The following is a 21344-nucleotide window of genomic DNA, read 5'->3' as shown; positions in this document are numbered from 1 at the left end:
GGCCTTCACCCTAAAACCTGCTTCATTGATGGATATCCGCATCATTAGGAACAATGACTTTCTGACCGGTTTCTGACTGCATTCTGTAACACAGCTGTGTGCTTTTCTTTTACACAACTAAATAAATTACATTGTTCAAAACCCAATCATCACTTGTGAAAGGCCAAAACCAAAACCAATTTGATTATTATTTCATTTTACGGGTGAATAATAGAGGCACATTTAATAAGCAGCTATCTATTTAATGCAAACCTGTGGAACCAATTCAGCTTAACTGTATACTACACATATCTACACTACCTGGCCAGAATGGCTGTAATAGCCCACAATACACATCCGACTGCATACAGGTGTCTCTGTCTAATGTTGAATGTTTCTATGATTTGGGCCACTGTAGCACATCCAATGCTTTAAACACAATATATTGCACATATCTGAGGGCTCAGTCTCCTGGGAGTGTGTTCTTTCCAGTGGTGGTTTTCTGCAAACGTTCGGAAACACCTGGGAGACGGTCTTAATAGACAGAGCTCCTTCAAGCTTGTATTATACTGAAGGATCTCTGTTTATTATTATGCTTGTATTATGTGCAGTACCAATATTTGTGTAGTAACCTGGTGTTCATCTGAGCTGTCAAAATGAGGTGATATTTTACAAAAATATACATTTCATATAACGTCAGCTAAACAGTTACGTTTTTATTTCAATTTTAAAAGCACAATCAGAACTAGAATTTGTAAAAAAACAAAAATAACCTTCAAAATATCTGAAGTAGAACATACCAAAACAATAGAAAGATTTCCAGCTCAATGACTGGTTCCTCCAATTTTAATAGACTAGCTGGTCCACATGTTGCAAAATATTGATTAAATAAAGATACCACTGCTGTATTCCCTCCAGATACATTTCCAGAAAAATGTATCTTCCCATTTCCTTCCACTCACAAATAACTTCTGACTTAACCAGCTAGCAATCCACATTGACAGCCTGCAATTATGGCTTCTGACAAAGCCAAATAGAAACATGTTAATTCCAAGAAGACGATCTAGGATTTATTATTGTAACTTTTTGATTGTTTTAAAACATTGACATTAAGGACAAAGCAATAAAGAGAAATGTAATATGAAGGGTTCCTTCCTTTTTCAATTTACACAGATTTCAGCCAACCCATCCAATCAAAAGAACTAAAGATACAACCTCGCTCATATATTTTGTAAACCAGAAATTCCCATGCCTGCGATCCAAGTAAGGAGAAATTCAGAAGGAACATTAAATTTTGTTAAGGGTTAAGACCTTGTCTGTCTGGAGTGTAGCTGCACTTTGTCATTCCCACTCCATTCAGTGAGACATGTTCCAAGGCCTATAGTAATTTTCTACCAGAAGTGACAGGCAGACACAAAGACTGTTATAGGGTGCAATGAGCCTTAAAAAGTTTTGGTCTCGAACAAAACAGCATGTTTAAATTACTCCTATAATAGCCCCACTCATTTTCCTGTCAGCTTGTTTAGTGAAAAAACTTCATAAAAATAATCCCTTAATTATCCATGTTTTCAATGACTTTTTAGCAGGCAAATATAAACTTCAATGACAACAGCAGCCCCCAGGAAGAGTGCTTTGATTTGCTTTTTGTCTCCAAAATGGTTTATTAAGCTCTCAGACAATGTATTTTTTAAGGCACTAAAATGGAAAACTGGGAAACTGTTCAACTGTGTCCTCCTACCCTAACACAATACTTTTTTTTCATATCTATGTGTGCCAACAAATAGATGAATGAAGCATGGCCTTCCTGAATTAAAGTTCAGACACAGATGTAGCACAACATGTTACATGTTTAACATAATTATCAGAATATAAATTGTACTCTTTTACAAATTTCAGGAGAATTTCTCTGTGTTATATACAATACAGGTTCCTGATTTGAAAAAGACAGTCACCCAGTCTGCACCAACACTTAAATATGAACAGTGGCTGTGCAATTGCGCTGGGTTCTGTTGCTCCAATATTGACTTATTATTCTTCTCTAAATCTGGCTTTACCTTTAAACTTGTATAGAAAAACTTAAATGCCAGGACAGGACAGAACAGCCAACTCATCTCTTCAAATCACGTGGCAATCTGACCTTTTAACACTGCCAGCCCCACCGGCTCTATCTGTCTACATAAATGTAGAGTTGGTAGGACTGGAAAAGTTGAAAGGTCACATTGACACATGATTTGAATAAAATGAGGGAGGCTGTTCAGTCCTGGCACTTAGAATTTTCCAGACAATCTCAATGCAAGCTCAAAGCCGAGTAAAGGCAGATTACCTTTGGCAGCATATTGTAGCAACATAACCCATGACCACTCAGAAATGTACTTAAAAATCTGGTAAAACTTTTAAAGGGATCATCTGAGATGTTTGTGAGTGCTTTCAAATCAAGGTTTTGACTATGGCAATATGGTACAGTGAAATCTCTGTGAGCCAGCAGCATGTGTCTTACGACCGAAGCACCCAAAATATCCGGAGGAGGGAAACAAAAACAACTTAAAAGAAAATAAACTCCACCAGTGCTTGAGACATTCATAAAAAAGGACCAAATTATCAACACATTGCATGCAGCTGTCTTCAAGAAAGGAAAAATAAATAAAAAGCTAAATCAAAAGGGCAAAGAGGAACTGTACTAGATTACTCTCTAATCAGGGCACAGATTATGCAATCTTAAATCAATTAGTGCCCTAACTTGTTGACATAAAGCATCTGGGAGTATATGAAATGACTTTCTACATCCTTCTAGACTCAATGTATCACCTTTCATTTGTGTTTTAAAGAGCAGACAGAAAGGTTTGTGGTTATCATTCCTGATGTCTATTAGATCCCACAGACCCATGAAACAGAACAAGCGAACACATGCTCCAAATGTAAAATAAACACTGACGACTGGGCTACGTATACATCTGCACCCTGTCAGGACAAAGTTGTAAACCACCAGCGAAAAAAGCATCATGCAATGGGATTTGGGGCATGTCCTTCAAATGCCATTAGAAGCAGGACTATGTTGGAAGTATATAATGTAGCGTTGGGGTTTACACAGCTGGCAATAAAAAAAACCTGTGAAGATGATGCCCGGAAAGGCTATTCAGTCTTCACAGCATCGATCTTGAAGGTTGCAGGAAAAACCCTTGATACTTGATACTAGAAGTAATTTAGTTGTATACCTAATGCTAGTGAGATTCCACAAGTTTTAATTTAACTGTGAGATGAATTGTAGGACTAATTCATAATCATTGTATATAAGGGACCCTGATAATAAGGAATAAAGAACCATTCATGTCAGTCTTCTTTATAATTTGGTTCTGGTAAGACAGTGTTCAGATAAAAGGAGAGCAATATTTAAACTAATTTAATGAATTATCAATGTGACATAAAGAGATTGTAAATAATTTAGTATGTGAATATAAATATGAAACTATAACATACACATATCTAGGCCTACATTCTATAAAATTAAAGATTTTGAACAACCAACAGCATACAACCACAAATGTTTAAGAATTTAATTGCTAGGATTTTCTCGTCAATTGCACTCAATATCTGACTGAAAAGCACTTGTCAGTGTAAGTTAAGAGCAAGCCACCTTGAAGACAATTCTCCAAGTTACATTTTTTTGGGAGCGTCTACCTCTAGAAGTTTGCATTGCAATCCAGCATAAACGCAAGTTCATTATTTACTTACACTTACGTGCAGCTGTGCGCACATTTTAAACTGGTAAGTAATGAATGTTTGCTTGTCGACAATGCGTCTCCTCAAGGGTGACAAACGTCTACAATGGCAGATAAAAATTAAAATGCCACTTAAAATGTGAGTACAGTAATTAATGACATATATGGGTGGTGTCACAGATATGGTGTAAAGAAATACCGGAGTAGGCCTAGTTCTGGACTAGTTAATCATGAACTAAAAATGTGATTTCATAAACATCAGATAATCTTACATTAGATAGTTCTGGATTAAAAAGTATATGACTAAGCTATTAAAGAATTAAATACAGTCTGTAATTAAAGCACAGGTTGGTCTGGTTTAAACTCAATTAAACCAACAGTGTACAGCTGGTACTTATTTGAAGTTGCTACAAAAGCCTGGCATGGACAATCCAGCTTCCTGAAAATGATAAACTCAACAACAACAATTTAGTGACTTTGAGAAAAACATACTAAAGCAAATAATACTGAATTTCCCAATAACTGAACACAAGCATCATAACAAAACATCTGAAGCAATAAAAAAAGCCTGGTTTGAAATATGCAAGCAGTATAATTCTAAAGAAAAAATAACAGCAAGAACTGTACAGCAGCTACAGGTAAGATATAGGCTCTTTACATATGACTTTAATTTGTTATATTGCAACTTTGATTATTAAAATGTATCCATCACTGTGCTTTGAAAATGTTTGCGTAATTTGTAAGTGAACATAGCTGTTGGTATCTTTTGGTAAGATGTTTTTTCATACAATTGCCCAGTCTTTTATCATATGGTATTTATTGTCAACATATTATTCCATCATCAACATTATATAATAATATTAATTATATGATTATTTTTCAGAGCCAGATGAACTCCATGGTTCTGGTGAATGCTGTATCATGGAGGAAGTTGAAAGAAGAAATGAGGAAGAACCAGCTACATCTGCTGCAAGGGGAGGAGGGAAGGGGGAGAATACCATCCAGAATAAAAAGAAAAGAAGCAACAAATTGACCATCCATGAAAAGCTTGCAATTGAATTTCATCAATACAAATTGAAGTATCTCAAAGAAGAGCATGAAATGAAAATGAAAATATTAACCATTGAACTGACCATGAAGAAGGAAGAATGAAACATGTATAGGGATTGTGCACAGCGAGGCTCGCAAGAAAGCACCTGTTTCAGTTTTGAGGCACAATATGTTAAATGTTCATAAATAATACATTTACTGAAAACCATGTTTCTTGTTTGAATTACACTGTTACACCTCACACAGTATTATATACTTGTCAACCTAACTGGAAAAGTGTCCAAGAACAAAAGCATCCCGATAGGCCAGTCCATTTCTGTTGCTGTTGTCTGCTACAATAGTTGGAGCAACAGTTTCATCCTCTTCTTCAATGGGGGGAGGGGGGAAGGGGGGGGGGGTCTGGGTCGCCTTGTTTTATCAAAAAATTGTGCAGCACAGCTGTGGCAATGATAACACTACAGCAATTCCTTGGATGAAAGCAAAGTGTCTTTCATAGACACTGGAAGCGACGCTTCCACACACCGAACATGCGTTCCACAAGGTTTCTTGTACGGACGCGAGCTTGGTTGTACCGTTGTTGGGAAACTTCTGCTGCATTGAGGTAGGGGGTGAACAAAAAAGTGTTCTGTGCATAGCTATTGTCACCAAGTAAAATGCCACCAAGTTGTCCTCTTTTGACCCGAGTATACAGGGAAGAATTCTGGAAAATTATTGAATCATGAGTTGCACCTTTCCACCAAGCAACAATATTTCAATACAATAGCTTTGGGATGCACACACCTTGAACATTGATAGAAAAACTGTTTTTTCGGTTTATGTACTCCTCATAATCTGGCATTGCCGGGCAGTTGATGGGAATGTGACACCCATCTATGCAGCCAACAACACCAGGGAAGTTCCCATATTCATAGAACTGTATTTTGTAAATGTATTGTTCAGCAGCATCTGGAAAATTAATGCATCTATGTTTCAGATGACATAAGGCATTGCAGACTTTATTGACTTATTCACTGACACCCAACAAATCTCCAGTTTCCCGATGAAAATTTCCAGTAGCTAAAAACCTTAAGGTGACCAAAACTTGTAAAACAGGAAGAAGAGGCTTCTCCCGCAGAGTTACATGAAACAGCTTTGGCTCAAGTAACGTTAGTGGCTGTACTACATTTTCTTTATACATTTGAAAATGATCACAGAAGTTATTGTCATGGTAATAATTATTGTCATGGTAATAGTTAATTCGATCACTTCTGTCTAGCAGTATTCTTCTCTCTGGTCCCACTGGAACATACCTGTGATCATGAACATAGTCCAAGTACTCAATATTCTTCAGGTAGTGAGGACAAACTGGATTTAATCTGAATTTAAACCTATCAAATTACAAGTTTAAGTTAAGCCTCCACATAGTTCTGGACTGCGTCTAATGTACCTTCATGAAACTAAACATTTTTAGTGAAGAAATACCGTACTCCAGGAGTATTTTAAATATCGTTCTTGAAATTAACTTTTCAGTTATCTAGATTAAATGTGCAATTTAGTCCAGGACCAGAGATAATTAGGAGCTGTGAAACCACCCATTTGTGTATTTATTTGTTTATCTAGTTCAGGTACATGTTGTATGAAATATGTGTTTCTAACGACATTAGGGGCTTAAAGTACCCACTGGGAGATTCAACATTCTGTGCCTAGGAATGGTACAGTAGCAGGCATTTCTGTTTAGCTGCTGTATATTGAACATATTTTTAACCTGATGGTTGAGACAATCGGGCCAGGCCAGAATTTTAGCCCTTCACGAATACAGGACATTCAACATGCAGCACTTCTAAAAGCCTATGGTCATCGTCGGAAATCTAATAAAACTTATTCCGGTCAAAATGATTTCTCTCTCATTAGCTGATTGTAGTCTCTTCTAATTTATCAAACTGCATTAACAAGCCAGTTATTTTTAGTACTGACGGAAAATGAGGTGGGTGTGGGAATGATACACTGCAGGAGTGTGAGAGTGTGAGGCAGCACTGTGGTGCCCATTTCCTGTGTTTTGATTACTTGGTTGTTCAAATTCATATAACACCTAACAGAGCAAAGGTAGTTGCAGGAGACAGAATCAGAGAGTAATCACAACTCTCATTTATCAAAATGATAGTTGAAAAATAAAATAATAAGATGAAAATATACATACACACCAACCATTGGGAGTTTTAAATCCACAACACAATAAGTTCATTCAATGATATAAATATTAAAAATACATTTAATAATCAAACCAATGTGTTAAATAGTGTTAAACAATGTTAATTATTATTACTGTAACAATTGACACACACACAGAGTAACAGAGTGTGTGTGAGAGAGAGATTGACTTTGACTTTTAATATCCTTCATTAATCATTTAAAAAGTTTTAAAAAAATCAACAACAAGGTAAAGCATTCAGCAGCATTCTGAAAAACCTAACCACATCTGTGAGGCCTAAGCCTGCCAGTCTGTTTTTCCGGGACTTCAGAATAGCTAGCTTTGCCTGCCCTTGAAGAAAATGTATTAATACATAGACATTGCTGTGCTTCTGCATGTTGGGGACCCCAGAAATGAAAATCCTACTTGTAAATGATGCCCCCAGCATCTGCACCAGCATGCTGAGGAGTTGGAAGAGAAGCTCTAGGCTCTCACAGTCACTGTACGCATGGAACAGTTTCTTCCTGCGTCGAGAAACGGCAATCCAAGTTGCGGAGGAGCTTGCCTGTGGCCAGGATGCCATGAATGAGTCTCCACTGTAGGTCTCCTGCTATCTTTTCCAGGGGAGGCTTATACAGCACCCTTCATTCTGGGTTGCCCTCCTCTCCTAGGGACAGATGAGTCCTCCATCTGGAGCCTGACATCCCTCTTAAGAATTCAGATGTTTCATTTTTGGAACTTTCATCCTGAAGCTTTACAGCAGCTCCAAGATATCTTCATAACTGGGGACAAACACAGTGATGTCATCTGCATAGACAGACACCTTCACTGAGACGGTAGGAGCAGAGCAGAGCACCTTCAGTGGAGCCAGCAAGGCTCAATGGAGAGGGAGTAAATCATATCTGCATATCAAATTAATAAACTGAGGACCAAAACCAAAGGCTTAAAGTGTTTTAAACAGATAAAAATTGTCGACCCGATCAAAAGCTTTTTCTTGATCTAAGACCAGTCCCACATTAAAATCACCCATTCCTGTTACTGATAAAAAAAAGCTTCTTATTAAAAAAACATTATCAAAAATAGACCTCTCAGCAAACAGTAAGTCTGGTCCGGGTGGATTATGCTTACCATGCAGTTTTTCAATCTGTTTGCCAAACATTTATAAATCAGTTTAAAATCTGCACATAAGTGAGACTAGTCTCCAGTTCTTTAGCAGTAACCAGTCCCCTTTCTTAGGCAGCAGCGTGATGACAGCCCTGCAGTAACTTAGCGGCAACTCCCCAGCCTTCACGCTCTCCTGCACCACAAGGAGCAGTTCAGGCTCAAGTTCATTCCAGAAATGTTTAAAGACGTCAATCAGTAGTCCATCAATCCATGGGGCCTTTCTGCTAGTCAACTGTGTGGCAGCGTTCCTGCAATGTAATGACTCTCTCTAAGCACTGTTGCTCCTCCTTGCTCAGCCTGGACAGGTCCTGCAGCAGCATCTCCAGGTCTGCTGAGCTCCAATGTTCTTTGTTATACAGGTCCTGGTAAAAGTTCACCGCCACCAAACTGAGCAGTTCTCTGCCATAGGGCAGTTAGACGCAAAGCAGACACTTACTGTTAGCTTTCTTCTTCTCTAAGCCAAAGAAGAATTTGATGGGGGCATCCATGTCCCTCAGCTCTGTGAACCGGGAGTGCTCCTGTGCCCCCCTGCACCTTCTCCTCCAGCAGGCTACTTAGGGTGGATCTCTGCTACCTTGTGGTGTCTTGTGCCGTCTCATTCGGGTGACTGTCTGCTCATCTCTCTAACTTTATAATCTCTCTCTAAGGTTCTGTCATGGCTGAATTCCTTGACCTGTTTGCATCCAAAGTGTAATGCTGACAAATAAGTCAAATCTGCACTTTACCTAGGTCCCACCACTGCTGCAGACTACTATACTTTTGTTTTTGGCCACTCGAATTCCCCCACGTGTCCTTTAAGTGTTGTGTGAAAACTATCTTGCAGTAGTTTTAGGTTAAAGTGCCAGTGGGAGGAAGAATATTTTCTTTTGTAAAAATAAAGGTGACAAGAAGGCAGTGATGACCAGAAAGACTGGTAAGAATTATTTTAGCTGTTATAAATGTATTAAGGGAGTGTTGGTGAGTATAGAATCTATCCAGTCTAGCCCTAACAGTGCCTTGTGAAAGATTATGTAAAGCTGTGTTTTGTTTAGTATTAATGTGCAGATTCCTCCAGATGTCAAGCAGGCCACCAGAATTTAAAACTTCAGCCAGCTCTCTAGAGGAAGGAGGGTGCGGTTCAGCACTGTTTCTATCTTTGTTAAAATCAAAGATAGAAATTCCCACCCACAATTACATTATCCTCTGTATCTATATTTAAAAGTGTCTTAAACGCTTAAAAAATAAAACTCTATTGCTCTCTATATTTGAGGCATACATATTTATAAAAGTAAAAATGTAATCTTTAATTCTAACTTTAACTTTAACTAAAAGACGCCCTTTTTCAATCTCTTCAATCGATAAAATATCTGCTATTAAACTCAGTTCAAAAAGCATGCCAACCTGTGCCCTGGTATTAGAGCCGTGGCTCAGCACACACTGCCCTCTCCACTGCAGATGCCACTCCGCTTCATCGCCTGGGTCTGACTGCATCTCATACCCCTACCCGCTTCTGCTCTAAAAAATTAAAAACTCTCTAAAAACTGTGCCTGCAGCCATTAAAATGTTTTTTTAGATGCCATTCAAAAAGTTAAAACCAAACAATAAGCACAGAAAATAAAGTCTATATAAAAACTATACATTCATTTTAAAATTAATTAATCTTTTTAAGTCTGTTCCATTTTGGCATGTCTAGCTCTTTCTGTGGACTGAATGAAATATCTTGCTACACCCACACCACATTTTCCTTTTGTTTTATCAAGGGAATCATTTTAAGCGGCTATACAATGCTACGGTGAGTGGTTTGGCTCTCAGAGAACAGGAGAACAGGAGTCGGAGATTTCTCCTTCATGTCTTCCCCATCCTCGCAGCTCTCACCCTCTTCCAGGTCGGCTCCTGTTTCCTCCTGTGCTACTGTGGCTGGGTCGGGCTGGGCATGATCACGTACAGTAGGTGGTGGTGCTCTGGATGCCGGATGCCCCAGTCACCCTCTACCCCCTTTCTCCTCCACACTAGCAGTAACCTGTTTTTGTTCTTTCCATGGGCAGGATTTCATCTGGTTTCACACTTAAAACGTTTCATCATGTCTGGACTAGTAAACACCACACAGCTTATTCCCCCTACATGAAAGGTCCATGCCATCTCAATAACAGTACTAGGGTTGTTCAACATTAAAAAAGCATGTTTTCTAAATGACTGTACATACTTCAACCCGGGTCTTTACACCTCAGCAAAATGGATTTTATTGGACCCATGAGTTTCCCATACCAACGCAGTTCTTATTGTAGTTTAGTTTTTTAATAAAAGGAGGCACACTCAATAAAATTATTTTAGTTACAGATGTTGCTAGCGTTGACACCTGCACTAAATTTCCTTTAATAACAAAGCCTTGCTCAGCTTTTACTTACTAGCTGCATTCCACTAAAAATATTATTGCTGCCCACGACCGAGCGGAGGGGGGTGCACCAAGCTTCTTCACTGAACAGGAATTGAAGTTCACACCAAGAGCCCGAAAACAATTCCATAAAGCCATCCACAGACAGACAATATCCCCCACACAGCGTCTTGTGTTATGGGAGTCTTTCTGAGCAGACCTGATTGAAAACACCACCTCTCAAATGCTCGAATGCACATATGGCAAAAACTGACAATAAAAATAACTTCCATCAAATTCTAACCACTGTAGGAAACTAAGTCAACAGAGACCACTATCTCGGTGCCGAGTACCATAGCTATAGCTAAATAGAGTTTGTTCTCCAGGTCTGTTGAAAAAATTACATTATAATTTGTATGGTACATAAGGGAAAAGTTAACGTTTTGAACCTTGTTACCTTTTAAAACACTAATCTTATTGAAAGTCCATATAAAGATGTAAAGAGACAAAAAAAAATGTAACGAGACAATGGCTACATTTACAATTACTTTTGGCACTCAGAATGGAATGTCCTTTTCCTAGATTTGTGATGTCATCATCCTGCCATCATATTTTAGTTTTCTAGATTTTGGAAATGTGCGTTCAAAGCATGGAACTCCAGAGCCAGTTTGGTACAATTAAGATTGTTCCACCGGTCAAAATGCATCCAATTCAAAGGATAAATTAAAGAATCGTCATCTTACTGAGGCAGAAACACTCATCTCTATCTCCTGTGAGCCTTTTGCAAATGGCATGTTAAGAAATCAAAACAAATAACACAAGAGACAATGAAAAAGAAATACAAAAAAACAACCAGGGACAGGACACAGAGCTACATCAGTGCTTCCCCACAATAGTCAAAAGTACATTGTCAGGAATTTCCAAAAGTACATCTGTGAATAATGTAAAAACAGATAAATCTTTTTTTTTTTTTAAAACAATATACAAGTTGAGTGGCTGACAAATCATTACAATCTCAGCAATGAGATGAGTTCTTCATTTAGATCAACCAATAAACCCTTAATTTACAGTTCTTAAGATCATAGCATTGAATGCCTTGGTTGAAAAATATTTTAATGCAAAATACTTTTCTAATATTAATAGCTGTTATAACCTTTCTTTGAAAAATAACTTATTTGAAGTTAAGAATCGTAAGCAGAATGACAATCATAGTGTGCTATCTCTATTTTCATTGTAAAGGTAGCCAATTTCACAAAGTGTTTATATTCCAAAGGACATCACTTTACCCCCTACCATTGCTGAGATTTTATTGGTTGAAAATCAGGGTTTAACATGGAACAACTGTCATGCTGCTATAATGTCCAAACAACACCAAATTACACCAAAATGCATCACTTTAGGAGAAGAGCGCTAACTGTTGGCTGCATCAAGGGCAGAAGAAATATCCTCTTCATGAATAACACTTGGTATAAACACATTTTATTTCTTAAGGCTGAAACAAACCCAGCGACAGTTCTTTATTCGTAATTCTGAAGTTCTTATAACAAAATAACTTTGAGTAAGTAACATGTTTTAGGAAGCCAAGTAGAGGCCAGGGTTGAGGTACAGTATGCTGCTCTTGATCAAAACATAATACCACACTCTTGTAAAAAATAGAAAGGCATTTACCAGATTAATCTGTTTTCAATTAAAGTTACAGGTAGCACTATTCAGTAGCTGGTATCTATCTTCTCCAAGCCATACTACAGAGTAATGGCGATTGTTAAAAGAAAATAGGATCCTTAATGTAGCAGCTCAAGACTTTGAGATATAAACTGTTGCCATCATAGCCTGAATTCCCCATGGTATAATCTTCTGTTATATTTGAGACATTCCACTATAAAGATGTCAAATAGAAAGCAAGTTCACTACCTCTGAGGAACTTATTGGACAGATTCCAGTGCAAGTTTACAGCCAAGATATCTTAGGGGAAAAAAGGCTGAACCTTGCTGAGAAGCAGAAATGTATTGTATAAGCCCCAAAGGGGTAATTTTCTTGGCTACTTACTGAAACACAAGTTAGGGACAGATGAAATAACTTACCAACTCATCTTTAGTGACTCAAATTTTGCAAGGTGATAATAAATTATTTCTATTATTTCATAAAAACTTCCAAAATCACATGTGCCCCACCACCATTAAATTAATCTAAACTAAATGTATGCTTTTTCTTAAGCAGGTATAGAAAGTGCTGGTAAAGACCTGATTTTCGCAAGTGACAACAGGGTTTTAATTTGAAATTGCTATAAAAAATATATATATATTTTTTTTTTTTTGATGAGCATCAACTGTAATAAAACTTTTAATAGTTGCCCATCATAAAAATGAAACTCATAAAAAATGTATACAGTGATTATTTGACTCAGTCAAAGTGCATTGCAATTATACTAGGACATAAATACAAATCTAGTGAGACCTATTTGCATAGCATTGCATTATTCTCTGTGTCAGAATGTCCTGAAATCTCATCAAAAGAAAAAGGAAAACGCAAGGTGTGTTTGGGTCTCCTTCAAATAAAGTTATTATTTTCAGTCTATTCTTTCAGTGTGTCATTAAAATATCCCTTGACAGCTATTCAAAGAGCATCTATCAAGGAAGCTACATCTTCACCTTTGGTATGGATCTGATCTCATTCCTAGTAATGTGCACTCAATCTTAACCTATCATTGTGTCAACAATGTATTATATGTGCATGCCCTCCCACCCCCCAAACTGGAACATGCCTTTCCTAATTATAAAAAAAAGGTCATTTGTGGTGTTCTGCACTGCTTGTGTTGCATCTGGTATTTGTCGTCATGTCCCCCTCCTTTGCACAGATAGTTTGGGTTGGGGTACTAGCTCCACTAGCTCACAGAAGATGTTCTTTGTATTTTGTAATTTTACAATGCGCCCTTTGGAATCTATTAGGAATGTTAGCATTAAAACAATGTTCAGGGTTTTCCTCGCCCCAGGGAGTTTATAGACTGAACATTTGTATTTTAACATGCCTGAAATGTTTTTAGACCCCATAACTGCCAATGAGAGGTTAAAGGGCTACCCCATGTAAACATATGAAATGAATAATTTCCCAGAGTAGTTAATAAATCAGGCTTATATTAATCTGAGCCCCATTAGTGTATGTGTATGTTAATATTGCAACATCATGCCTTTTAGTCTAAAAACGTATTGACCCAGTTAGTTGTTTTGCTTTTACACACTATGGAGACTATTTAATTGTTCTAAATGGTGGCAGATCTAAATGTTGCTGCCGTTTATATCATTAAAAGAAAGGCACTTTGTGAAAATCAATACCTCTAACAGTGTGTGTGAGGCTCCTTTGTCTTTAAAAGCCACTGTTTATATCAAATGAATAGACTTAGCCTTAAAACATTGAATTGTATAAAGAATGTTTTATCAAAGTCTGTTTTCTTGAATAATATACAGTTTAATATTCATGAATGTGTTGTTGGCTTCCATAATAGTCTCTGAGAGTTTCATGAACATCAAACTCAATTTTATACTTCTTTTTTTTTAGGGACCAATATCTAAGGCTTTGTTGTTAGTAGGGAGACACCGTTACAGATAAACATTCTTTACTCTCTATTTGCCATGCAGTTCCTACAGAATCTGTTTATTGAGCTGAATATATCTATAAATGGATAGCCACTATCAACCTGCAAGCTTGTTTCCAAGTAGGCCCAGTCCTCAGGCTGGTGTGTAAAAGTACATCTTCTCAGGGGGATTCGGTAAGAGTGACTCTGGACTCAACACCCTGCTTCTACTCAACATCTGAAAGACTGACGTCAATGAAGCACAACAACCAAAAATTAAAAGCAAACTATTCCTTACTTATTAGAAACAATCCTACCTGATCAAGTGAAAACATACTGTATTTATTCACAAAAAGAGCAGTAGTACTAAAAAGAAACGTAGTAGATTGTGATCTTACAATTAAGTGTTTAACGTTATGTCTCTAATGTAGATATACCATATATATATATATATATATATATATATTATTATATATATATATATATGTACACACACATGTTTGGACGAAGCGATTGTGCATGTATAAACCTGCTCCTGGCTAGCAAACGCTTTCCCTTGACTGTAAGCTACATGGTTAACAGAAGATGTAAGACTGGACAATATAGTGTATGTTTCTTTAATAAAAAAAATGTAGGCCAGTGATTCAAATTAGTTTTTGGTGGAACCAGAAGTGGTCCAGTGAAGTGCTCTACATAACATAAGGGTGGTATATAGAGCAAATAAAAAACTAGAATGCAAACCATAAAATACCTTCTGGGTAATCCACCTCCCTCTCCTTTTTACTAATCTTTCCCTAATCATACACTGTAACAGTTTTAAATCTGACATTTTGATCTCCAGTGAAACAGGTTGGGGTTAATGTTTTTAGTTTTTTGGGGCTTTTTTGGGCCTACAGGATATATACAAAATATATGAAAATGATTACATTTAGGTTCATCCTCTCTAGTTTAAATAAGATTTAATTATAATAAAACTTGTTCATGCATTACAATAGAAGGTACTGCTGCAAATTTCTTTGAACTGTTTTTTTTTTTTAGCAATGTTATAAATAAACACACACACAGCAATGTTGGGGGGCAGTTTTCATTACATTTCATATTCATATCTGCTGTTTGTGGTAAAAAAAAAAAAAAAAAAAAAAAACTAAATTTTTCTCCAAGATGCCCCTTTTAACCCTATTTATTACCAGGTAGAAAACAGAAAATTAAAGACAAAAACAGTTCTACTGGCAGTGTGGCGCAGACAGGCTGGCTTATAATGATCATAGAAAAAATGTACATACCCAGACAGTTGTGTCCATCATGTGCAAGCATGAAGCCGTCATAGCAAGTGCACCTGTAGTTGCCTGGAATGTTGATACACTCATGAACACAGCCGCCAGTGTAGTCATTATCACATTCGTCAATGTCTGAAAGACAGTTAACAAGACAGTTTTCATGAGGCTTGCACTGAGGGGAAGAAAAAGGCAACCACTAGTGCTCAAGCCTAACACCACAGTTAAGGTATTTGAGAGCTCTGGCAAGGCTTGGCTTTTAATTCAAGAGCACAATCAAGACACAGCAAACAACCCTTACGGGAGCAAGGCTGAGATAACACCTCTGTGAAAAATGATGAGCAGGGAAAGTTGAGAGGTCATGTGGAGAGAGCAGAGGATTATACAAACATTCTTGGTTTCCACAACCGTATCAAATACGCACAAGCACAGAAACTTGAGGTCAAGCCTTTTGTGAGGGAAAGGTGCAAAGCCAGAAATCTTTAACATGCATTTTAAAGCACTGTACACCACGACACTTAAATACTGTGTGCTTTATGCTGTATACAAATGTGTACTGTATTTATATACTGCATATCACTGTACACATTATTTGTTCTGACACAAGAGCTCTAGAATATCCAATAGTGATTACAGTTGTTGTTGAAGAAAAATATATATATATATATTCCTGCATATTTTTTAATATTTTATTTTTACAAAAACCTTTTTTAAATTAAACACATTTTCAGGCTAATTTTCCTCTGGGTTACAACAGATCACTGAACATTGTTAAGCTAACCACATACGTCCTGTACACCACAACCTTTAGATGTTGTTCATAAACTTTAAACTGGTGTGGGAAGTAGCATGACTCTGCTAGTTTGAAGTGACACAGTGGCAAGAAAGTTTGAAGGGAGAGGAAACTTGCAGTTGTAACAACTCAGCCTCTGAGGAATGTAAACAACTTAAACAATTCACAAAGCCTGCTTTCTGATGAAGAACAAGTCTATAAGAACACACAGACACTTACATTGAATAACAATGCAGCCTTAACATGCATTACAGAACTTATTTTTTCAGCCATGGCAGACAGGAACACATACAGTGTTGATGAACGTGTAAACTTGGTGTTCATGCTTGCAAGTCAAGGGCAAAGTGCTTGTAATACAGCAGAGGCCTTCCATGTAAAGTATCCAGGCAGACCAAAGCCAAGTCACAGGACAGTCCATCATAGCTTTGTGCAAATAGCCATGTGCCAGGCCAACTCTTATAAAATGTTCCCATAGTAAAAGCAGAGCAAAGTATGAGAAAAACATAATTTTTATAAGGGAAGGACAGGGCTTATATTGAAAATGTTAGAGTGTTCTGTGACAAGATTTTTTGTCCATGTGGGGCATTGTCTATAAATGACCGGTTTATTAAAAAAAAACTTTTGTTTTTGTTTTGTTTTTTCACCTATACTTACATTTTTATGTCCTGTATAACTGTTTTTTAAAATTGTTTTTTTGTAAGTGCCAGTGTCCTTCAATTCCCATAGCCCTAAACCTCAAAAGTGTAAAATATATACAAAAATTATAAAAATATATACCAACTATTTGTCTCAGTGTATTACCATGGACAGATACTGTACAGTATGGTCCCTACACATGTGTGTTATTATTACAAGTCAAGTCCAGGCATTTCCATTGGATGGCTGTTGGGAAGCCTGTGTGAAATAAGCATTAAGTAAACTCTAATTGGAATATTTGTCAGCAGTCTTACATCTAATCTCTAATCAAACCTGTTTCAAGTTCATGAAGTGTAATAATATTCACAGGAGCAGAGAAGGGTTATCACATCATTAATCTGGGTTATTCTGTTGATTCTGGTACCTCAAGAGATTTTCACAAGGACAAGTCAATTACAAGATTTATTAGCTGGAAATATCTGTCAGTTATTCGATATATGGTACCAAAGCGTTGTTCTTCAAAATTGCTTGAAGTACAGTATAGCTTCTTGTTGCATTGACTGCTTATTATGTTCTTGCTTGCCTACTTATAAAAATGTTTGAACAGATACAGTATGGTTTCATGAATGTATCATTAGGTAGAATACTTTAGATACAGTCAATGGTGTATTGAAAGATGAGGTCTAAGAACACTTTCACTGAATATCAAGATGGAGCAGAACTTATTTAAAAAGATTTTTTTTCATATAAGATTCTGTCAAACACAAACATTAACAGGGAAAGAAAATATACATTATATTATATATATATATATATATATATATATATATATATATATATATATATATATATACACATATACACAGCATAGTATAATTGTAATACAGAGTTTCAAGAATAATTACCTGTAGTGCACCTACATTCACTAAACAAGTGCAGTTTTGAAAGTCCATGCTAAGTTAGGGCTATGATTTTGCTTGTTATTTCAGCTTGCTATTTCACCTCAGCAGTGTGTTTTGTGGTCAACAGTGGAAGCAGCTGGTTGGTAAATGACAGGAAAGGAAATGACATGAAAGTAAACAAAGCTTTACCCACATATTAATGATGTGAAAATAAATGTCTGCTATAACATGCTTTTATTTCAGATGTGAGACCTGTATAGCAAATGCAGGTGCACAATAGGTAAGATTCATGGAATTATTTCATTAGCTATAACCCCATTGAAGAAATATGAATAAGCTGCGCTTTGGTGGATTTCAATATGAACAAATTCGTTGACAACCAACCAACCACAGTGCTAGAGGGTTATGTTACTGCTGCTTCCAAGGATGGAAAAGGGTTTAAAATAGAATACTTGTGCTATATCAATAAACCAAATTCCAATTGTAGCACAAGGTATAGCAGTAAATGGTATTCAGAGACAGTGCCAGGCTTTTAATGAACGTTTAAAAAAAGGATGCAGGTTTTAGCATGGGCCCACTCCAATTGGCATCTTCTGAACTGCAATTGGAACAAATTAGCAACCAGTTTCTTACACTGTAGGTAACATTAAAAAACCAGGCACCTGGGGAGTGCTGAGTAGTTCAATGTCCATCTTAGTTAAGCTGCCGTGATGTCCATAGGGCTCAAGCAGAGCGACTTCCTGATCATAAGCTGTTACTGAAGGCTGTTATGACATGTGACAGCCGAATATAAATGCTACTTCTAAATTTCCGACAAACTTATCCTTTTTTAATTTGAGTGGAAATGTTTAGTTTGACATCTAGTCATCCAAATTAAACACATTTGCTCATGTTACCTCTTGTTTTACCATCTAGCCCCTGCCATTTAATTGTTTATTTTATGTGCTCCAATTAGAGATGATAATTTGGATACTTTAAAGTCAAATAATGGTAAGAGCTCAAGATAGGAACAGTATAAGAAATTATCACTTAAAGAATTCACGCTCAATTAGAATACGTCATTTAACTTAGAATTCTTTGTAAGATGTTAGTGCATCATGCCTATATGTCATTACAGCCTACCTTGTCATGTTGACAGTGGTTCCTTATACATTCTTTATTTTAACATGGTCCATTAGCAGAACTAGTAGGTGGAAACACTCTCAACATGTCTAGAGGCTAACAAATATATTATAATAAGTAAGAAAATTATAAATCACATTGTTTTAGAAATAAATAATTTCATACGCCACCTGCATTGCTGTTAATGTGTTGCCATATAATGTTTTAGTACTGTATCGGTAGTGAAGTGTGAAGCATTTTAACTTGTATATGTTAGCAAGTGTGATGCAACACTGTTAACAGAAATACACTTTTGGTTACCAAGGTTTGCAAACCCACAGCTACAAAGGCCAATCAGGTTTTGTTTTTTTTTTCAAAAAAATGTAGTTAGACCCCTAGGATTACTTTAATTACGGCTATACTATCCTTATAGTACCAGCTAAAACATTTCTGTAAAGTCACCCTTTGATCTTTTAATTTATGAATTCTTCGAATCCCCTAACTAAATGTGGCTGTGTGGCTTTGAAGAGAAGGGGAGTGCTGGGCAGATATACTGTTGATAAATGAATCCACAGTTTGGTTAGAAATCCACTGAAAACTGTTATTTTATCAACAAAGCCACAGTCAGAACAATTCAAAAGAAAAGCGAAAAACATTTTATTACGCAACAATCATTTCAACAATTAGTTAATTATAGTATTACACCTTCCAAACGTAACACCTAGAAAAGGGCTTGCGATTTCAGTTCCGTATTTCATATTGTTAATGAAAAAATAATTATTATAATTACAAACTCACTTCCACATAAACATTCCCCATTCTAATTTTATTTCACATTTCTTCTGGATCAGATTCAGGAACAACAGCAATTTTGTGACCGCTTAATAGCTCTCCAACATTTACAATTGGATGTAAACTGAGCTTTTGCATTTGTTTCGTTTAACCACTGTTCAAACAAGTTCTTCTCGAAAACCAGTTGCTGGTAAAGATATTTAGGTCTTCATCTGTTTAAGTTTTGGCAAAACAATCAATAGCTTTACTTTCTGTTGCTGCTTTACATTCCTTTGTTTTTTGCATTTTTATTTATCTAATGCCACTTTCATGTTCAACATCTAAAACACAGTCCTCGCTATAATCTTCACTTACAACAGACACTTTTGTCTGTGTAAGTGGGATTTCAAACTCACACTCTGAGGAACCAGCATTCCCACAATATGAGATACAAACATTTTAACTGTTTGAACTAAGTTTCACAAAGGAGCAAAAAACAAACCCAATTACCAAATTAACAATAAATTTGAATCTCATTATCAAACTATCAATGAGGAAGACAACTCCAAGAGTTTAATTGGTAAGAAAATAGTCCACAGTTTCTCGTGTCTAACGGTACTTGAAAACAGCATGTTATTTTTACTGATTCAACGCTTATCGTTGTTTACCCATTACATAACATTAATACATTTTTATAGGCACACTTACAGAAAATAGCTTGTCACAATTAATCAACCTGAAAATGTGTTCCTGGTCAAAGGAAGTTGTGGGGATTCACCTAAGGGGTAGTTTAATACTAATGCTTAATCAGACTGGTGTCCCTTTACTTACCAGAAACTGCCAAATGCACACAACTGTGTTAAGTTCAGTGTTAATGGTGTAATGTGTCCCATTCTCTTCTAATGGAGCCAACAGAAATATTGTTTTAGGTTACTGCAGAGTCCAGATCCCACGTAATATTTAATTAAAAACGTCACTAAGTTTCTCAATGTTCAGCCAGAAGAACCACACCAGAAGAACAAAACCTTTTAATCTAACAACAATTTTTTTTTTTTTTTATCAACAAGCGACACATGTATTTAATCCTTAACACATTCAATACAGTTTACTGCTTTCATGTGCGAATCCCAGTAAAACACAGACGGCATCCAAAAGCACATTTTCTTCCAGGTTGAATATTCTTCAATATTAATTTAAATGCTTTTGGTCAACCTCTGTAGCTTGCACCTGCATTTGTACAATGTTTTCATGTCCTCGTATATGGTATTTTGCCAAATAATGAAGGTCTTAAAATGAAATGCGTTTGGGCAGCTTTAGCAGTGCTTCTGTGTTTGTACAATTTAATTTCCTATGGCGTGATATTTTGGTAACTAATGAAGGTTTCTTTGCAGTTAAGGGTTGTTCTCTGACAAAAGCACAAAAATAATGGAAAAATCCTTATCTTAGTTATCTTCATCAGTGGAGCTGGAACATTTTTTATAGTGGGGGAGGGGTGGCTGAAGCCATTGAACAAAAATGTAACCCCTGTATATGATGGAAGTCATGCTTACCATAAAATGTTTAGAGCAAACAAATCAAAATCTAGCATGTAATGCTAAGATCCACTTTAGTAGTGCAATTTAGAAATGTCTTGTTTACTTGTAAAAACAGTTGTATTTTATTTACAGAAGTTGTTGTCGTTGTAGGCACCCTGGTGTCATGGTGATGATTTTGTTTCATGAGGGAATGGACATCTAGTGCATCCAGAATGTCATTGTGTACGTGTGTTTTTAATATTTATCCACAAAATAGCAACCCCAGTTAGCACGTTTGTGACACGCTCATTTTAGCAGGTGGTGCCACTGAAGAACTTACAAAAAAAATTTGATTGTGG

General features: G+C 36.6%; 1 protein-coding gene across 2 annotated transcripts in view; it reads right to left on the bottom strand.

Moving 5' to 3' along the window:
• LOC121319633 (signal peptide, CUB and EGF-like domain-containing protein 1) overlaps nucleotides 1–21344 on the bottom strand; it is a 138422-nt gene that overhangs the window by 107234 nt on the left and 9844 nt on the right. For both annotated transcript variants that reach the window (XM_041257242.1, XM_041257244.1), the window contains exon 3: nucleotides 15278–15403. In XM_041257242.1, the coding sequence (XP_041113176.1) occupies nucleotides 15278–15403 (126 nt within the window). The remainder of the gene's footprint in view (nucleotides 1–15277; nucleotides 15404–21344) is intronic.

Source organism: Polyodon spathula, chromosome 8, assembly GCF_017654505.1.
Source record: "Polyodon spathula isolate WHYD16114869_AA chromosome 8, ASM1765450v1, whole genome shotgun sequence".
Lineage (NCBI taxonomy): Eukaryota > Metazoa > Chordata > Actinopteri > Acipenseriformes > Polyodontidae > Polyodon > Polyodon spathula.
This window is presented reverse-complemented; position numbering and strand designations above follow the sequence as displayed.